Source organism: Camponotus vicinus, unplaced genomic scaffold (genome assembly GCF_025532165.1).
Source record: "Camponotus vicinus isolate PSW18456_S1 unplaced genomic scaffold, iyCamVici1.0 SCAF_2, whole genome shotgun sequence".
Lineage (NCBI taxonomy): Eukaryota > Metazoa > Arthropoda > Insecta > Hymenoptera > Formicidae > Camponotus > Camponotus vicinus.
This window is the reverse complement of record NW_028141956.1, coordinates 11,218,099-11,237,550: the sequence shown is the minus strand read 5'-3', so window position 1 is coordinate 11,237,550 and position 19,452 is coordinate 11,218,099. Positions and strand designations below refer to the sequence as shown.

Sequence of the window (19,452 nt, the reverse complement as noted above, 5' to 3'; positions counted from 1 at the left end):
AATTAGAACGGGACATGGAATTAGCTAAACCTCAGTTAACTAAACCGATATCTATGGAAATTGCTTTATGTATAATTCGCATGTTCAATTTGAGAGTAATAAATCAAGATTTATTACCTTTCTACGTAGGATGCGCGATTCTACGAGTCTCCGCGTGTTGATCGTGTAAAGCGGTGGATTTTTAAGAGCGATCAAAAATTCGATTCATTATTTTTCCGTTATTTCTCGGCGTCCTACTGAAGCAAAGAGGCCCGCAGCGACAATCGAACTGCGCCCTTCTGTTTTCCGTCCTGCGGAGAGTGCCCGCGGCTTTCCACCCACGGAGCAGGACGTTCCGGTACTCCAGCCCTCTTTTTAATTGTTATATTTATAAGGGGTGGTCTCTCGCCGCACATATGGCGGTTCCTCGGCGCCGGGGCTGGAGAATCCGCTTGTTTTTGGACACAGATACGGCTGGACGTGCCCTTCTTTTCACCCTTCTCCTCTTTCTCTCTTGCGAATCGATACTCGTGAAACTCGGACTCCTCGCGCAATTCAAATGAGTCTTGAGGAAGAGGGAAAGCAATTTTTTAAATATTTCAGTCCCTTTATGTTTTTTTTTACGTTTTTCATGAAAAATATTTTTAATAAGAAAAAAAGTTAAAGGCCTCGATACGAGGGCCTAGGGAGAAATTTTGAAAGGTTGCAATCAATTAATAAGTAAAAATAGATTTACGTAAAAAATTACATGTATGTAGTAGATTTTTTTTTCAATTTCAACAAAGCATGTTTTCGAAAAAAATATTTTTATCGCTCAAGTTTTGCTACATTTTTATGTTTCTTCAGAAAGAAATTTGGCGTGATTCCTACATCATTCCTACATCAACAGTTAAAACATTATACGCGACAAGTTAAAAAATGAAAATGATGTAAGTTGAAAATTTCTATTTTCGGCTTTATCTGTGACGTTTGACAAAAAGTCAGGATATTCTCAGCAGTCGGAATTTCCATACCTCGTTATATCTTGCGGCGTGAATCGCAGCAGCAGCAGTCGTAATACGTCCGTGCTGTCCGGTCAACGCATCCGGTCAAGCGGTAGCAGGAGATCACGCGGCGGCGTTGGTGAATGCTGGGAAGATCGCGCGGATAGACGAAGCGAGCGTGAGGGGGAGACAACGACAGACAGAGGTGAGGGGGAGAGGGCGGAAGGGAAGGAACGGGCGGATGGGGCGAATATTGGACAACTAATTACCTAATCACTCATTATCCACCGCGGACTTCGGGCGCCGGTAGTTCGGCGCGCCAGGTACGTAGATAGAGGTGGAACGGGCTTGCCCGGAGGGCCATTGTGATACACGAAGCAGAATCATGCACGATCGTATATTATCGACGAGAGGACGGGGGACGAAGGGAGGATAGGACGGCAGCGGCCATCCCTAAAACCCACTCTCCCCCTTCTGCCCTCCTCTCGCGCCCCGCAGCCCCTCGGTCCCTCTCTGTTGCCACGAGTGCCGAGGACTCGCGCGCGCGTTTAACGTTAGCACGGAATCGGAGCCAATGACGGGGCGGAATCGCGATGCGGAAACGATGCTTCCTTTCTCGCACCTCAACGAATCTCCCCTTCCCCCTCCCCCTCTCTCGCTCTCCTATCCCCTTGTCCCTGCCCCGACATTACCGAGCCGACCCCGGGCACTCGCTTCCGCCCGCGCGATTCTCGCCTCTCTCGCTTCCTCGTCCTTTCTCCGTCTTCTTCGATTACTGCTATTTTCGGCCGTCGGTGACGTCCGGAATAGATAACGGTTATCACTAATGCATCGAGCCGCTTCTAATACGGTTCCAGGGCGTTAGTCTGCCGCCCATCGTGCCGCACTCTCGGCGATCTTTCGAAAGAACATTTAGGAAGTAGGAAAAATAAAATATCGCGGTATCGTTACATTTCCAATTACAATCGATTAAAAATCTACAAACTTTCTTATGGATCAAGATTCGAAGCGGCAAATAGAGAGAGCTTATTCTTTATTATAAATGGATTTTGATTTACTAAAGTTTTAACTTGACAATGAATTGCAAAAATAATTACTGCTAAAAATTGAAAAGTCCAAAAATAGAGTATCCAAATATTCTTTAAAGAAACATTTTAAGAACTTTGATCACGTTGTGAAAGAAAGAGAAATGAATGCGATGCACGTAGAAATTTATCAATATGCCTCGTATTTCTGACGACGCGTTCCGTCTATTTCGACGACTGTCAGATTGGCAAAGTAATAGCTCTTCGTTAAAAATTCAATCCGTCCTCGTCTCTGATGTCCGTTTCAAAAATAGCTAACTCGTTTTGAACTCGTGTCTTTTTTTCCCGTCATTTTTAATTCGATATGGCATAACGATTCGCCGATGTGCAGATTTTCCTACAGTCGCTTTAAAACGTTTATTAATCATTTAGATCGACAACCTATCCTTGGCAAATGAGGAAGATATTAGCCACCCGCTAAATACATTTCTTGCAAATATGTAGAAGCGAAACTAAAATATAAATTCTACTTCCAACATTATACTACAATATTTTAAGAACGCGGTGTTAAAAAATAAAAAAATATTTTCTTTCGAACGTGTCGCAGCTAACTTGACAACTAAACCATCGTTTAATCAAAGCTTTATCGAATAATGCGATTGTTTTTTGAACATGTTTTCGAATAATAATTTGCAATCATTTTTTCAATATTCTTTCCTTGAAATTTTTATATTTTTTAATCCATTGCAAATGAATTTAAATTACTTTACTTATGGGTAATGTTTTAATACCCAGCTTAATTAGAAATATGTATTAAAATAGTTAATAAAATATTTAAAAAATCTCTTTTTTTCTCGTTTAATGTAAATTCTATTAAAAAAGAAAATGAATCATAAATGAGTCAATGAAAATTCACATTACGTGAAAAATATATACTTTATATTATATAAATTTCTTTGAATTTGCTACTTTTTTTATCGTTCATCAATGTCTCGTCATCCAGAGAAAAGATTACGAAAAGCGTGAAAAATACTTTGTAAAGGATAAAATCAAGTTCGCTCTCAGCATATGAAACATTCTCGAGATTAGGATGCGGTAAGACAGCCCACCGGATAATCATGGTCGAGACTGGATGTCGCGCCCGGTGTGGCGTGGTGTAGTGGTCGTCGTCGGGTTAGTCCCCGACGACCGCGCGATGCGCGTTATATGGAGGTTTAGGCCAGCGGACCGAGCTAACTGTAATCAGAGTTGCGGCGTTGTACAAGCGCGTTTCAGTCGCGTCGGACAGGACGGGAGGAATCCTTGGCGCTGCTAGATCGACCTGGAACGTCTCCACCTACTCTATCTACCTATCTACCTACCCACCTATCTACCTACCTACCTACCTACCGGCCAACGTTCGGGAGATCGTTGCGTGTCCCCGGATGCACGTGCTCGGGGTCACGGCTGTTCCCGGCCGATACTCGTCCTGGATGGTCCTTAATCCTCTTAAGTGCCGTGTGGCGCGACTAAATATCAATCACAGTTTATATCAACCCCGGTCGGTGTCCTGGTTCCCTCCGGGAACCCAGAGGGGATTTCGACGTCCTCCGGCGACGCGAGGGGAGAGAGCAACGTGGACGATCGATCGCGCGAGAACTTGATCGGTATCCCTTCGGGCAATCGAGCTGTAATGTGACCATATGTTTTTGTTTTAGCTCAAAACAAACGATAAAATTTCATTATCAAAGTTTATTGAAAATTGAAAAGTTGGAAAAACAGATAATAACCATCTTATGTAAAGAAAAAGTTCTCTATTAAAAAGATATTTCAAAGTTATACAGAAAAAAAACTTGTCATGAAAACTGTGCATGGAAAATGTAAGATACAATATTTATACAATTCCATGTTTCACTGTTTACTCTTTCGGCTTTATATATTTTATATAGTTTTATAATGCTTCCTCTAGAAAATGGAAAAGATTTTTAAACTTTCAGGCCTGCCTTTCTTAGAATGCTTCCATCATTTATGAACTCTTTGTTAAAGTAAACTCCGACGTCTTTGATGGCCATATTCCGCGATAATATATTCCATTATGACGCTCATTCGTTAAGGATGATTCATGACTTGCACGCGCGATCGATCGCGCGTTGTTTGCCGAGAGAAAAAGGAACACAGGTAACGGCCTGTATTTATAGGACGATGCGATCAGTCGCGCTATCGCGTAGATCCATTTAAATACATTTAGGAGATTGCAAAAATGGGCTATTGCAACATCGATGAGCAGTAACTACTTATATTTATAGAGCCGGGGAGCATCGTCGTCGCGTAGATACATTCGGGGTACATTTAGAAGATTGCAGAAATGAAGTTTCGCGCGCGAGTCGACCGACGTATAATTACGCGTTCAATTACGCGCGCTCGACGATAAATACAGGCAACGTGGCTATACATAAAAGAGTTTGCGAACTTAAGCTCGATTAATCGAAGGGCTGCTGGGGGCAATAACACGCTAAGCCACATTTCACCGGGCGGACAGACTTTGCTTTGGCCGCAGAAACTGCGAAGGACCGTAAGTCTTTTTCTATAATAGCCGCCGTAAAATTCTTAATTTTACCATTTGGGAGATATATGTCGGCGTCTCACGCGCTTTTCTCACGACGATATACAATAGTCTACATCGCGATTATCGATCTTTTCGGATCAATCGTGGCGGAGGAATCTTTTCTCGCGGCGACAGGTGCCTCTCCCACGGGAGCTCCCGCTTTCCCCTAACGCCATTAGAGAGGAGCTTCGCGAAAATAGCGGCGCGGTGCGAATAACTCGCACTCGCACTCGCACTCGTACTCTACCGCTATTCGCGAATACTGGCCCGGAATAATTCCGGGGCGAGGACTCTTTCGTCGAGCGTGGAATATTTAATGGGCGATGACGAGCGCCGTAAATAATTGATCGCATTAAGATTGCATCGGGTCTATAGTTGAGAGCCGCGGCACGTGACGCATCGCGTTCGTGTGTATCTGTGTGTATGTATGTGCATGAGCGATTGCATGCGCGTTACGTGCGCGTGTTGTATTATACGTATCTATGTATATATGTATATATGTATGAGCGCGTGTCCGATTATCAAAGAAAAAGAAGATAAGGCGAATCGAGGAATAAAGCGTTGCTGGTTACGATCGGGAATAAGCGCTTGCGATCGAGCTTTCGAGCTTTCTGGAGGCGGGCGGCGCGTTTCGCCCCCGAGACGCGGGGATGACAGGCGCTGAATAATACAACGGACTCGCGTCGAGGTTAGATATTCTTACGATCACCGTGAACCCTTCCCTTCCGCCGATACACGGCTAAATCGTCAATTATTCAGGCCGCGGCTTGAGCATTTTCCCCGTTTCCGATCACATACAAGTATATGAAGTACGTCCCGGCTGGACATTGTTAACGGCATAGGTAACTGCTTTCGTTTTCGAGTTCCCTACCTAGGAGAGAAAGATACATCTTCTCGCTCAAAAGGATTTCACTAATAATGCCGAGCCACTTAGAACGAGTTTCAAAATATCGCGATAAATCCTTGATGAGATTTAACATCTTGCTCCGCGGAACATTCGAATCTATTTCTTGACATATTATCTTATATATATGTATATTTTCGATTATCAATTTTTAATTATTAAAGGTGTGTAGGAATATTATGTATTGAGACGCGATGTTTGAATCGGCAAATAAATACGAGTTAAAAATCCATATCAAACATAATTCTTTATTTTTTATAGAATTAATCTTCAAGTTTCTTTTCTAAAAATTGATCTACATATTCTTAAAATTTAGGTCTGTAAAAAAATTATTTCTACAGAAATTTTATAATCTCTTTGACAACTTATAGTATATATCTTTTGATTGCTATTCTATATTCCTTATTTCAAACGCTTTAATGACTGTTTTTAAAGTATTATATTGTATTAAAATCATATTGTAACAAAAAATCTTCGCATGTCGGTCGAAAAAAAGATGTCTAGTTATATGAAAAAAATTTTTTTTACGACGAAAATTATACCGAGGCGACCAACTAAAAGTCTACTCAAAATTCACTGTAATAACAAAAACGATTCCGAAAATCTTTCGTATTTTTGTACCGCATTATTTTCGTTATAATCTTACTATAATCTCGAGCAACACTCTCGGCATATTCAAAGTCCTTTCCTACAGTTGAAGCAATCGAATTGGTTCCAATTGCTTTAGTCTCGATTTCGTTTCGCGATATCGACTGTCTCTGCCGTATCCTCCTCCCCTTCATTTTTCCCCCCGGTCCTCTTTCTCCTTCTCCCGCGTCGTCCGCCCTCCCGGGAGCGGGTTAACGAGATCGGGGGACATTTTAAAAGGACAGAGCACCGCGCTACCTGGAAAGGTGCCCCCTTTAATTATTCAGGCGCAATTAACACGTCAATAGGTCCGTTGCACCTGGCTGCCGTCTTCCGCCAAATATGTACGTACGTTCGCGAGATGGCGCGGCCTTCCGCTTCCGCTCTCTCACAAACGTCTCTCTGTATTCATTTATAAGCTGTTTTTTTTTCATTTTCTTTTAAAATTTTTCTCTTTCTCACGGATACGGAAAATGATCATTCTCTCTCTCTTTCTTCGCTTCGTTTCGCTTTACTTTGTTCATCTCATTTTTATTTTACTTTACTCTCTTACTTCAAGCGTCTAGTATGAAATCTTTAGCCGTGTTGCCTACGGATTATGTTATTTTATGCTGGGTCAATGCTTTCTTTCTCAAATGGTATGTTTGTGCTTTGTAAGAAGATTTTAAGCCCTCTGCGAATAGTATATAAATATATACTTTCATCTCTTGTTCTTTTTCTCACCCTGATTTTTTTATTTAAAGCAGTGTTATATTTTCATCAGCGATATATTTTATATTCGTTCGTATATTCGTATTTTTCTGTTCAAAAAATTTGTACAAATCTTTTTTATATTATACATTAGTTCCTTGCAATGTACTGCTTCTTTTTTTCTTTGCTTTTTATCTTATTTCTTTCCCTTATTTATTATTCGCGAATATTTAATTTCAGAATCTTATTATAACTTTTAAAAAAAAGTAAAGTCTACTCATTACCGGTCAAACATTTTCCGTAGTAACGCCACTTTAACATAAGCTGCTTGAATATTGATGATTAATTATTTTCATACAGTCGTATATATCGACGCGACTCATTTGGCGATTATACACTCCGAATTATCGCTGGCGAGTTAATTATAATCCGCGGATCCGCGCTTGCACGGATTAAACGCATTTCATGGCAAACATAGATCGCTTACATCATTAACAATTCGGAGTGTCGTTACGCGTTCTACTTATAGAATTCTCCTCGTGGAGTTTATCGCGACGTTTTACGCGGCGGCGCTTAGACACGTTTAAGCATTAAGCTTCTCAAGTATTGATGACCGATTGTTTCCTCGAATCTCCCGCTGCTTCTTACTAGACGTCTTTAGCACGTTTTTCGCTTAACGCATCGCTAGCCCAGAATTTATTCGAGGATTCAAACTGAATTTCTCCGCACCTAAACGAAATCATAATTAAAATTCTTAATAATCAAGAAATTAATAAGAGAGAGATTAAAGTTTCTAGTACTTTAAGGGACAGTAAGAATATTCAGGAAAATGCTGTTGCAGCAGCAACAGCAGCAATCGGATACATGATGCAACAACGGCGTAAGAAGATCTTTCCTTACGGCAAGCGAGGACAGTGAACGCTTATACGTGCCATAAAACGGTGCATCGAATTTTCATTTTCGTTCCTTTCGTCTTTCAGATATTTATGGAGATTTGTTCCCGTAGAATCGTCCGTGAATAATTTCTTTCACGGGTGCTTTTTCCCTAAATGGCGAAAGGGCGAGACGAGTCTCGGCAAAGGCGGCGTTTGATGCCAGTTGAGAAGATCCTGCTTTATTGTCCGCGCGACGGTCACGCGTTCGCATAAATAATGTAGGAAAGGGGTTGCGGAATAAACTCGTATGAAGCGCAGAGTTTTCATCGTGCTTCGATCGTCCCGTGCACAACAAGAGCCGAGCCGATAACAATTTAATTCTTTTTTCACTCGAGGAGCGGGGAGAGACGAGACGAAAGGGCTTTTTGCTGTCGCAAAAAGTGGCATGTCGCGGATATTTTTAACAACTTATAAGTTCGTTGGAATATTTCAGTATGCAAAACGCAATGTCTTTCCGAAGATGGGTATAATGTTGAATTTGCTTGCCTTTTGGCCAATGTACCCCGAGCGAATGCGCGATCGTAATCGTCCATCGAAATATATAATAATTTTTACGAGCATACATTTGTATATGTGTATGCGCATATAAACGCATTCTTGATGAAATTTAATCGATTCTAAGATCTTTCCACATGCGGGTGACGCGAAAATTTATAAAAATACTTATCTTTAAATCTTGATTGCTTGAATTTCAAATTGTATTTCGCAAAAACTTAAATTTCTCATACATGGAAATAAATAAATTTGATTTTATGATGTCCATCGTTTTAATCTTTGAAACGTTTGGAGCTTTCGCAATTGAATTTTTAGACTTTCCGTTTTGTAATTTCCGATACCCTGACATTTTCGAGATTGTGGTAATCTTGATTTTTTCAAGAATTGAACAATGGTGAAACGTCCCGTAATCGATCAGGGCAGGGAATCGCATATATAGACAACTAATTTCTTGGTCCACGGATGGGATCGGAAAGGATCCGTTCGGAGGCGCCATAAAGGTGGCACTCGCTATCGACAACCTTGTCTTGCAACTCTATAGATACACACGGGTCTATGTATACAGATACATATAGTATGTACAGGGTGGCGCCGAACACGAGAGAAAGAGAAAGAGAGAACGCGGCGGGAGCGAGCGGGAGGGATGAAATGCGGGGTCGCAAGTCGGTATTGTCGTCGGTTACAAATCAAATACCCGATATCATTGTTCGCTACAAACCAACCCATCCACTCGTCTTTCCTCCCCTCCTCCCTCCCTTCCCGCCTTCTCTTCGCCGCATCGCGTCCCCTTCTGCAACGTTAACCACGTGCACAACGTGCACGCTCTGCAGCGACTACGACTAATAACTGCTGCCAATGTGTGCGGCCCTGTGCGTGAATGTTACACGAGCACAATGCCCACGACGACGACGATGATGGCGGCGACAACGTGTAAGTGGAGAAAACATTTCTGCTACTCGGTATGAAGTCCTGTCATCGCAGCTGAAACGCGCTGTACTCATTCACGTGAAACCGGTGGACAAACCTTTTAACCCTTTACTCTCTCCTTTTAAGACTGTTGCAAAGTACAATTTATACAGGATGTCCGAAAGTACAGTTTACATAGAGGGAAATAGCGATACTTCTCTTCATTATAGATTGTAAATACCGATTTAAGAAAGATGATTATAGATTACATTTTGAGATATGGATCATTTTCAAGTCGTTAAAAAGTAAAGAATTTATAAATGGATTAGAAAATAAAGAATGAAATATATAAATAAAATTATTACACTTAGAAGAGTGATACAAATCATATTTTCGTTATTTTGAGAGGCAATGTTCTTTGCCAACTTCTATTTCTATTTCACACCTGTTCTGCAACTTTTGCAAAAATAAACGTCAGATTCTTTTCGCGCGATTATGTTTTCATCAGTCATTAGCTGCAAAATCGCATTGGTCATATGAGGGGAGATCAACGCTTCGCTATCTAAGCCTGTAGGCTTCTATCTCGTTGTCTCTTTATTGTTGGATTCATAGCCACGGATTGGAACGGATGCGCGTAATACCAGATACATCTTCGAGGGAGCATATTCTTGAGATTTTCCGATCGCACCTTCTGTGATAGCGTGGGAATGTGACCATTTAAATTATATAGTTACATCGAACACGATGCTCGACAAGCACAACACAGGTTATTCTACAAGATGCTGCATACTTTCTCTCAATTATGTACATGATTCCTTTTTACAGACATCGAGCTTATCCGTGATGTTTAGATATAGATCGGTTCATGAGTTTTCAAAAAGACTTATCTTTAATCCCAATTAAAATTTATCAACCGGATTTTCCGATTTATTTGATTTTATTACATATCAATTAAAACCAACAAACTTATTCTCTTCTGACAAGTGTTAACTAAACGCAGACTCAAACGGAGACAACGTAAGCATTTCGACACGTGATAGCTTTAATCGCTGTAAACGGAGGGGATTATACGGAGAATACCGTTGGCATTCAGAAGATATCCGAATGCTTCCTTGGAAACAAGAGGCTGCAAGAGGAAACGCGAGTATCGCGAAACGTCGCGATACCACGCTCGCGCGTGATACACGCTCGTTGTAACACGGCCACGGTAATTAATCAGCGGGTTAATTACGGCTCAGTCGACGAGTCTATTCCTGCATCGGCGAGGACTCGAAATATTCACGCGGATGGCTTTCCTAGTCGCGTTAGGCAAGTTACCGGGGGCCGAGGTGGAGAAGGAGAGGGTGCGAGGACAGGGGATGAGAAACACGAGAGAGGAGAGACACGACCAGAAGCGCTGGATGGACGAGGGGATGCGAACGACGGGCTGCCAGAGCAGACCCGGGGGGAGGGAGGGAGGAGGAGGAGGAGGGCAGAGACTCGACTAGGCACCGCCACCCCGGAGCGAGCGATTAATGATTCAGGGGCAGAATTTCGCGATGCTGAAATATTAAGCGTATAACCCTCTCGTTCTCCGCTACCCCTCCTCTTCTCGCGCGTGCTTTCTCTGTCTTTCTCTCTCTATCTTTCTCTTCACCCTTACCTCTTCTCTCTCTCCCCCTTTTCCGCTCTTCTCCGTGCAGCCGCTATCCTGTGCTCCCTTTCTCTTCGTCACCCTCTCGAAGCTTCCTTCGCATCCTCTCTTTCTTTCACACAACGTACTCCACTATCCTCCTCACCGTCCTCTCTCTCTCTCTCATAGTTTCGCGTCTGCTGCGCGATATACGCATGGTCCTTTTAGGTTGCACAAGCATGCACGCGCGTACTGGGTGCTCTAAAAACAACGATATGTTCTAGAGGTCAAAGCACAGAGTGGTAATCTTTCTGAGATACATCGAAAAATTTGTGAATTATTTTAACTAATTAAATTCCATATACATGATCGCGATTGAAAAAGAAACTTTACCATTTTACCAACATTTTTACCTGAAAATCAAATATTAAAGAAATGAAACATCAAGAATATTCTGTCGAAAGATGAAAAATTATATGCGACTCTGTCGGTTTTGTACCAAATATTCGCAAGTCTGTTTCATATGTTCTATACGTTATCTACATATCTACATTGTTATTAAAGTATAAATGAAGTGTGCAGTTTGCAAATATATTCTGTAAATATAGTCATTAACTTCATATGCTATTTATCGTCATCGTTTGCATCAATACTTGAAATGTTATATTTTCGAGGCAATTTTCGAATGTCACGTCTGTTATTTTCCTTCCCCCTTTCCATTTCTTAACGTTCATTTTTTAGCAGCGCATAAATATGTAAATCTATACATAGGAAACATTTAAAGACTAAAATAAAGTGTCGTGTACTTTACTTAGCCGCTCGTTATTAAAGCGTGAGTGACAAGGAGATGATAAGCAAAACTGCTTCGAAAGTACAATTAATTTTGAGCATTAATTTGCATGATAGATTCTACTCAAACTGATTAAATCGTCTGTCTGAAATAAATAAAAAATATAAATAAAAATTAACAATCTTACGAAATCTCGTTCTTCAATCAATTCCAAGTATATTCAACTTGGATAGATTGTTAATTTGAGATACTTAGGTATCAAAATATTTAACAAGAAGATCATCAGCAAAAATTAAAGACGCACGAGTAGGAACAATTGTCTCCAGCTTCTTTTCTCGAGGAAATATAGACATTGAATAATGTAAGGAGATCGCTCCCCAGGACACCCTGTATACAATCTGCTGTTCGTACACGCGTTTGCTCGCTCGCGCACGCTTAGCCACGCGGCGGCAGCATCATCAATATTTCTCTTTGCTCATTGTTCTTGTACAATGCGAACGCAAGGCCGCTGCCGTCTCTGTAATGCCGGGGGAGTGCTGGCGTCGCCGAAGCAGGTAGCGATTACCGTGAAAATGGCTAATTTTAAGCCACCTCTCTCGCGGGAGAGACACGTGTGGCGCAAGACGGGACGATCGATCTTTTGCCATGCCGCGGCGAAATAAAGAGCCGATCAGATCCGACTTTTCCTAAATACTCTATAGGAAACGATCCCGAGATCTTCTCGTACAATGAATAACAATAACGAATATGTAAACATATGAAGTAGGATCCTTCACATTAAGAATTGATCTACATTTTTGATAGAACGAAAAATATTCGTCAAAGAAAATTTTTGATAAAGATTATATACCTCTTCGAGAATATGGATTTTTTAAATTAATGGGAAGGAGAAAATATTTGATGAGACAGATCAGGTAGAGAATAGATATAAGTGATTTTTTTCACAGGAGATACACGTTTTTCTTCTGATACACAAAATTTATAATAAGATATCAAGAAAAATGCGCATACATGTAGGATCATTATGGTTTTATATAACGTCATTTATTTGTTGTTTGTTTGTTTTAATAAGCAATATATTCTGCATTATTTATATATTACGAGAAAGGCTTTTTCCATCTTGTATTTTTATATTGCATTATAGTATAATTTCAATTCAATTTATTCGGTCAAATGTTGCGACTTTCGAAAATCGTCGTCGAAACTTTGCTTCAAAGAATATCGAGAAGTAAAAGCCAGCCGTTTGAAATGCGTTTACGACTATCGTGGACGGTCTTTTCGAAGACGAGATTTTCCGTCGCGTTTTGTCAGCTCGCAAGCGCGCGCTATTACAGATGGAAATAGTGACAGATACAGAAAATCTGTGCGCGTTGATACTTGGAGCTTTTATTGTCTCGCACGCCACACACTCGCACGTTCATTTTTTCATCTCGTATTTTTTCATAACTTGCTCCCGAGAGTATATTGTCGGAACGAGAAAGTAATGTCCAATCTCCTTTCAAATCATTTCTCCTTATCGCGTTCGATATCAGAGATCGCGACCGAGAAATCTTAGCTTCGAGATTGTCAACGTTGCAGCGAGATCGCGATCGTCACAATTGTTTCCGAAAAAATTCAAATTTTTTTACAAAGCTTCTTGTCGCGATTCTTCGATAGAGTCGAAATTTTTCCGCGTTAGCGTCACAACGGATGGCGTTAGTATACTGTTTGCAGTTAAACAATATTACGTAGTAAAATTTATAGCCTACCGGCTCGGTTTCGCGCGCCCTTACAATGCGCTCGCTCGCCCTACGCAAGGGTGAAAGTATCAACGATATGAGAAATACGGGCGTTATGACCAATGCCACCCCCGCTGCCGTTTCCCGTGATGATCCACGGCTTAGCGGATACTGTGTTCTAAATGTTTTTTTCTATTTTCAAAATATCGAGAATGGATTTGGATTCGCGAAGGAAATTCGTAGAATCGCCGCTGTGCTAATTTTTCAAAATACAGGAGAACACTTTTCCTTTTTTCTCCGCAAGACTAAACAGAAAAATCTGCAAAATTATAAAAAAAAAGATTGTACTTGGCGTGCAATATCGATATTTTGTAAATATTATGCCGATATAAACCATGTTATGATAACATCAAGTTTGATATTACATATTTGCTATTCGAGTAACAGCAACTAAAGTTGTTGCGACGGTAAATGTAAATCATACATATTTGCGCTTTTACAGCGAATATGTATGCTTGTTGCATTTTTGTTGCAAAGAATATAGCGTCATTCTCTACTGTTCTTGCAGTCAACTAGTTCCTATGTGTTTGCGCAAGAAAACTCTAATATAGAGAATTCGATAATATAACAATATTTCTCTTCCACGACGCAGTACTCTTTAAAATCTTATATGCAATAAATTGTAATTGAATTTACTTTTATATACTAATAAATAAATTATATACTTTGCGCTTCTATATTTCCATGATCAAATATATATTATTCTTTTCATTTCCGATTATGAAAGTTACGATATTTTTGGGACGAATAAGTTAAATGCACTTATTACAATTCTAAATCATTTATAGTATTTTTTTTAAACTTGATAATTCTAATCTATTTGTACATAATTGGAGATGCGAATAATATGCAAGAAATATAAAATCACAAAACGATTGACGTTTCAGCAGGTGCGCGATGTAATAACACTCATATGCCGAAAGGACGAAGAAATAGATCGCGGCTTGACGTGCGGAAAAATAACGCATGCGGCTGGCCGCGTCGCGTTTATGCGTTCCGCGGTCCGTAAAGGACGGACGATATTCCTTCATCAGAAAGCCCGCGGGCGTCGTTATTCGTCCGCATATATCCGACTCATTCGCCGTTCGGCATCGCCACCATTACCTCCGTTTTTTATGTTTCTAATATCGCGCATACGGCTTTAGGCAAGGGGAACGTGGGGATGGAAGCCAGAGTATTGGGGAAGTCGATTTCGAGCGGGGACCGAAATCGTGTTAGAGGCCACTCTACATTCTTTACGATGAATCCGCAGTACGCCGATAAATCTGCATATCGAGGAAAGAACGAGTTACGAAGATATATCCTTCTAGCGAGACCTATTTGTTTTTGCGCGTTGCTAGTTTTAGCACTATTAATGACAATTATTGGGTCTGTTCTTTTTAGCTGCACTGCTGCACTAGTGCAATAAGTTGGAAAGAGACAAACATACTTTCTTTCACTCTAACTAATTGCACTAGTGCAGCAGTGCAGCTAAAAAGAACAGGCCCATTAACTCGTGTATTAGTAAAATTTTGCTGGACACTACTTTCCTGCTGTAAATTTTTGAAATATCAAATGCTATCTCACTGATTTCCAATTACTGATTTCTAATTAAGTAATTAAATCTAATTATATCATCAAACTATCTGCATTGTCGTTTCTATGCTTCTAGGTACATTTTAAATCTTGAAGAAACTAAAAGTTTTTAAATGAGAAATCTCGCGGATATCTCCGACGCAATCGTTAGGGGATAAATTCTTAGACGACCGGCCGACCACCCCACGTGACGCCAGCTATTACCAAAATTCGAGCTAATAGCCAGTTAGGGGAGTCCGGCCGGCGGTTCGCAAGGGTCAGACGCGGGACCGTTTCTCTTTGTAGCCTTAATTCAATTAAGACCGCCATCTTTCCCGGCCGGCATCGTCGACGTTGCGTTCGTAACTCCGTTATCGAGGCACGACTGCCTAAATTCGATCGTCAATATCGTCTTGTCGGTCCCCGGGAGACAGCAGACGGTGAAACCGCGTCGACGCTGAATAATCGTCTGCTCTTTGCATCCCCAATTACCCCGCCACGTGCCGCCACGGGAAAAGAAAGGGTAGATTCTTTGGGGTGCGGCTCGCAAGATTGCCGTTGTTGCGATCAACAATACCCTGAACTATTCTCGCGCGAATAGAGCAATGCCAGAATAAATGATGGAAAAAGCCGCCTATTGCGATTTATTTTTAAAACTAGAACTATAGATACTATTAGAGCGATATATTTGAATAAATAGAAAAACATGTGATAGAGAGTCGATTAAGACTGCTATTATTCTTGCTTAAGAAGATTACTTTAGCAAATATTTTAGCGCGCAGCTTCTATTACAGTCATCTATCTCTGTAGCTATGATCGTCTATTCTGGAGCTATCCCGAACTTTCTACATCGAAAAGACGTTCGCTATTCTTTCTTGCTTCAAAGTAGTTTTAGTTTACAGACAGAAAACATACTTTTCCTCTTGAATTATTTTGATACCAGATATCCATTATTCAAGTACCTAAATAAAAAACTATCTGTTCTATCTCTTATTTAGTTATATATTATTTTTTTGCCAAATTATAATTTCTATCTTATTAAATTAATGATTTCAAAATCGTCGTAGACATATGTATTTACAACTAGAGATCATAAATTTTCTGGCTTTTGAGGAGTATGTTCTAGATTCACAGTGTAAAATATCATTCATTCATCAACTTACGGCGTTAATTTATTACCGCCGTAACTTTCCAAGAAGAATGCAGCGAGTAATCGAGCTGTGTAATGCGGTGCACAAGACTCATTTAGAAGATACGGTTAGAATGCCGCACGTTTCTAGTCGTTCATCTCGTCGCTATCAGAACAATCGTTATTGTGCGCAGGTGCAATAAGATCCTTATACTTAATGCGCGAGACTCGAGAGCTTTCTTGCAAATTCAAAAACGCCGTCCGCGTTTGTACAAGTCTCTTGACGTCGCTGCCGCCGCCAGCGTTCGTTGAACTCACTTACAACTGCTGTAAAAGAACAAATCTTGATAATTTTTTTTTAGCGCTCGCAAATTAAATCGCGCTGATGCATCTTGATGAAGAAATCAAATTGAATCAGAATCCGTCTCTTTCCTCGAAATTGTTCCTTCCTACTTCAATTTCAACGTGAAATACGCACATCATTTTTTTTCTCTAATGCTAAATAAAGCAGACATTTTCAGCAAACGCATCTCGACAATTATTTACTTCGAGAAAGTCTCCAGATTCATATAGACATCGTAAATATCTGAAATTGTCTTCATCGAGCGCTCTCTCAAAAATTGTTTTCACGTTACCCACTCGTTTAAATCTCATCGTTCACGCGACGTAGATGCAACCTACTTTCGCAGGGACAAATCGCGCGATTCTTTCCTAGAATACATCGATTCGTACGCGATACCTGCAGAAACAGAGAGCAGCGTCCCCGTCATCGTCGTCATCATCGTCGTCGTCGTCGCCGTCGCCGTCGTCGTCGTCGTCGCCGTCGCCGTGGCCGTCGCTGCCCCGCCGTGCTCTCCACCACCGCTCAGTGATACTAGTAACGACAGAATAACCACCACCACCACCTCCGCCATCAGCAAAGCGCGGCCTCCTCTCATCATCATCAGCGGATCGCCGTTTCGGGAGGCCGATCGGTGGGCCTCGCCGGGGCCGATGCCGCGCGAGAGAGAATTCTCTCCTTCTCGGACAGCAGACAAAGCGAGACGCGCGGCCTCGCGGAAGGCCGCGAGAGTGAGAGAGGAGGTATGAGGCGGTCTCCGGGGGCGGCGCGTTTGATCGGAAGGCGAGCCGCGCTATTGGCCGGCATTGCCGCGGTGCGAGGGGAACGTGAGGACGCGTGAGGTACGGCGGCGGGCGCCTCCACCCGCGCGGCGCGCAACATTGCCATCTCCTTGCCGCGATACGCGTCTCTCTCTCCTGCCGCTGCCGCTGTAGCCGCCGTCGCGCCGCACCGCGTCCTCACGCGAGCGCGCGCGATATCGGCCGTACCGCTGCCGCCGCCACCGCCGTTGCCGCCGCCGCCGCCGCCGCTGCCGCCACCGCCGCCGCCGCCGCCGCCACCGTCGCCGTCGCCGTCGTCGCTGCCGCTGCCGCTGCCGCGCCGCGCCGCGCCGAGCCGCGCATGGTGCCACCACTGCCGCTCGAGCGAACCGCTGCCGCGCTGCTGGTCCTCTCAGTCGCGACGCGCTCGTCACGGGGTGTAGATCGTACGTCGCTTGTCGTTCCGGCACCCTTCGTCGCGCGCAACACGCGCCTCTCACGCGGACACCCGCGCCGTACGTCGCACGGCGCTTGTCGCGATTCGTATTTGTACTCGTAACGTGGGATTCCGTCGGGGAAGCCGCAACGTCGTCATCGTTGCGGTCGTAATCGCGTTTCGAGATAATTGGTGGTGGGTGGTTGATGGTGAAATCTGACTTTTCTCTCGGACAAAAAACGATAGACCTTTCGAGACTGAGATTGGTGGTGAGATAGAAACTAAACGGAAAAAAGAGAAAGAGGTAGGGAATAAAGTGTGTCGCGTGGTGCATCGGAGCAGGGAAGCGAGCCCTGTCTTGATCCCTCGGGAAACTTTCATCGCGTATAATGCTTCGTTGGGGGAGACAAGGTGGACTCTAATTCTTCGAGTGGGAGTGGAGTAGAGAGTACTCGAGTACGATATTCGGAGCCACGTTTCGGAGCTAGGCTAAAAAATGCTCGACCGCGACGTCCCAACGGGACGATGACGCCCGCGTCGGTTCGCGTCTGACAGATCCGCGCACGTTGCCACGAGGCGCGCGGATAAAGCTACTACTCACTCCCCGCGTCCCTTTGCGCGGACATCTGGAAGCTTACGTGTGGCTGTGCATGTGTGTGTTGCAGATGCGGCCTTGTTACTGATCCGATCAGGCCAAACGTCATCGACGACAAGAATCCGCGACGAGACGCACCACGAGGAGATCGGAAAAAGATAAACAAAGAAAAGAAAAGGAACAGGTTGAAGAGAAAGCGTAGGAGGAAGCGTGCGGTGCAATAGAGAAGGAGAAGAAGGAGGAAGAGATACTCTCTCTGCGGAACGAGACAAGTAGAAGCCACATCGCGCTCGATCATGACGCAGCAAAGCGGTGCTGGGTCACCCCAGCAATTTTGTTTGCGCTGGAATAACTATCAGACTAATCTAACAAACGTCTTCGATCAGCTCTTACAGAGCGAAAGCTTCGTGGACGTGACCTTAGCCTGCGACGGGCACAGCGTCAAGGCCCACAAGATGGTCTTGTCGGCCTGCAGTCCGTATTTTCAAGCGCTCTTCTTCGATAACCCCTGCCAACACCCGATCGTCATCATGAAGGACATCAAATGGCCGGAGCTCAAGGCTGCGGTCGAATTCATGTACAAGGGCGAGATCAACGTCTCCCAAGAACAGATCGGGCCGCTGCTCAAGGTCGCGGAGAGCCTCAAAATTCGCGGCCTCGCGGACGTCAACAGCGAACAGGAATTAACGTCCAGACCGACCCTGGAAGAGGTCGCGACCGCGGCGTTGCAGCGGAAAAAACGCCGCCGGATGTCCGGCGAACGTTCGCCGTCCAGCACGCATCACAGTCCGGAACACGGCTCCGGTAGCATTGCCGACGATCAAGAAGTGATGGCCGGCAACATTGTCGTGCCCGAGATCCACAACATGGTACCACCGACCGCCAGCTCGACACCTAGGTCCCTGGGCTCGCCTAGTACGCCTAGTATGCCTAGCATCTCCGTCACGCCGCAGATCAATCTGCAGGAGCTTCCCGTCTCGCTGCCCTTACCACCACCCCCGCCGCCACCGCCGCAGGGACAGCAGAGTTCGCACCCCCTGTCGACCCACCACGTGCCCGGCCACGTGACTTCCGGTCCGCACGCGCCCGTCAACCACCTGGGCGCCCACGGTCAACCGCTCAGCGTGCAGCAGCAGCAGCAACAGCAGCAGCAGCAGCAGCAACAACAGCAGCATCATCAACAGGGCGCCGCCAGTCAGACTGTCGGCGACGATCTTGAGATCAAGCCCGGCATCGCGGAGATGATTCGGGAGGAGGAAAGGGTGAGTCGAAAGTTGTCTTTATTTATATAATTCTCCGTCTTTTTATAATGCGCGAAAAGAAATTTAC

The 19,452-nt window shown here is 43.5% G+C and overlaps 1 protein-coding gene and 2 long non-coding RNA genes across 15 annotated transcripts in view; 1 reads left to right on the top strand and 2 right to left on the bottom strand.

Annotated features, from left to right (window-relative positions):
* LOC145967025 (uncharacterized) overlaps positions 1-16,911 on the bottom strand; it is a 55,951-nt gene extending 39,040 nt beyond the window's left edge. The window contains exons 1-2 of one of the 3 annotated variants that reach the window (XR_014437268.1): positions 16,731-16,911; positions 16,026-16,318 (exon numbers count right to left, since the gene is read on the bottom strand). This is a non-coding gene — a long non-coding RNA (uncharacterized LOC145967025). Of the gene's footprint in view, positions 1-12,539; positions 16,319-16,730 lie in introns of those variants that run through there. The other 2 variants (XR_014437267.1, XR_014437269.1) reach the window with 2 other exon arrangements.
* LOC145967011 (protein bric-a-brac 1) overlaps positions 1-19,452 on the top strand; it is a 340,940-nt gene that overhangs the window by 65,382 nt on the left and 256,106 nt on the right. For all 11 annotated transcript variants that reach the window (XR_014437266.1, XM_083091565.1, XM_083091563.1 and 8 more), the window contains one exon: positions 18,194-19,385. Coding sequence is in view for 10 of the 11 variants with exons in the window: in XM_083091565.1 (XP_082947691.1) it covers positions 18,420-19,385 (966 nt within the window). In the remaining variant the exon portion in view is untranslated. The remainder of the gene's footprint in view (positions 1-18,193; positions 19,386-19,452) is intronic.
* The window catches only part of LOC145967041 (uncharacterized), a 101,384-nt gene that overhangs the window by 63,192 nt on the left and 18,740 nt on the right, over positions 1-19,452 (bottom strand). The window lies entirely within an intron of this gene.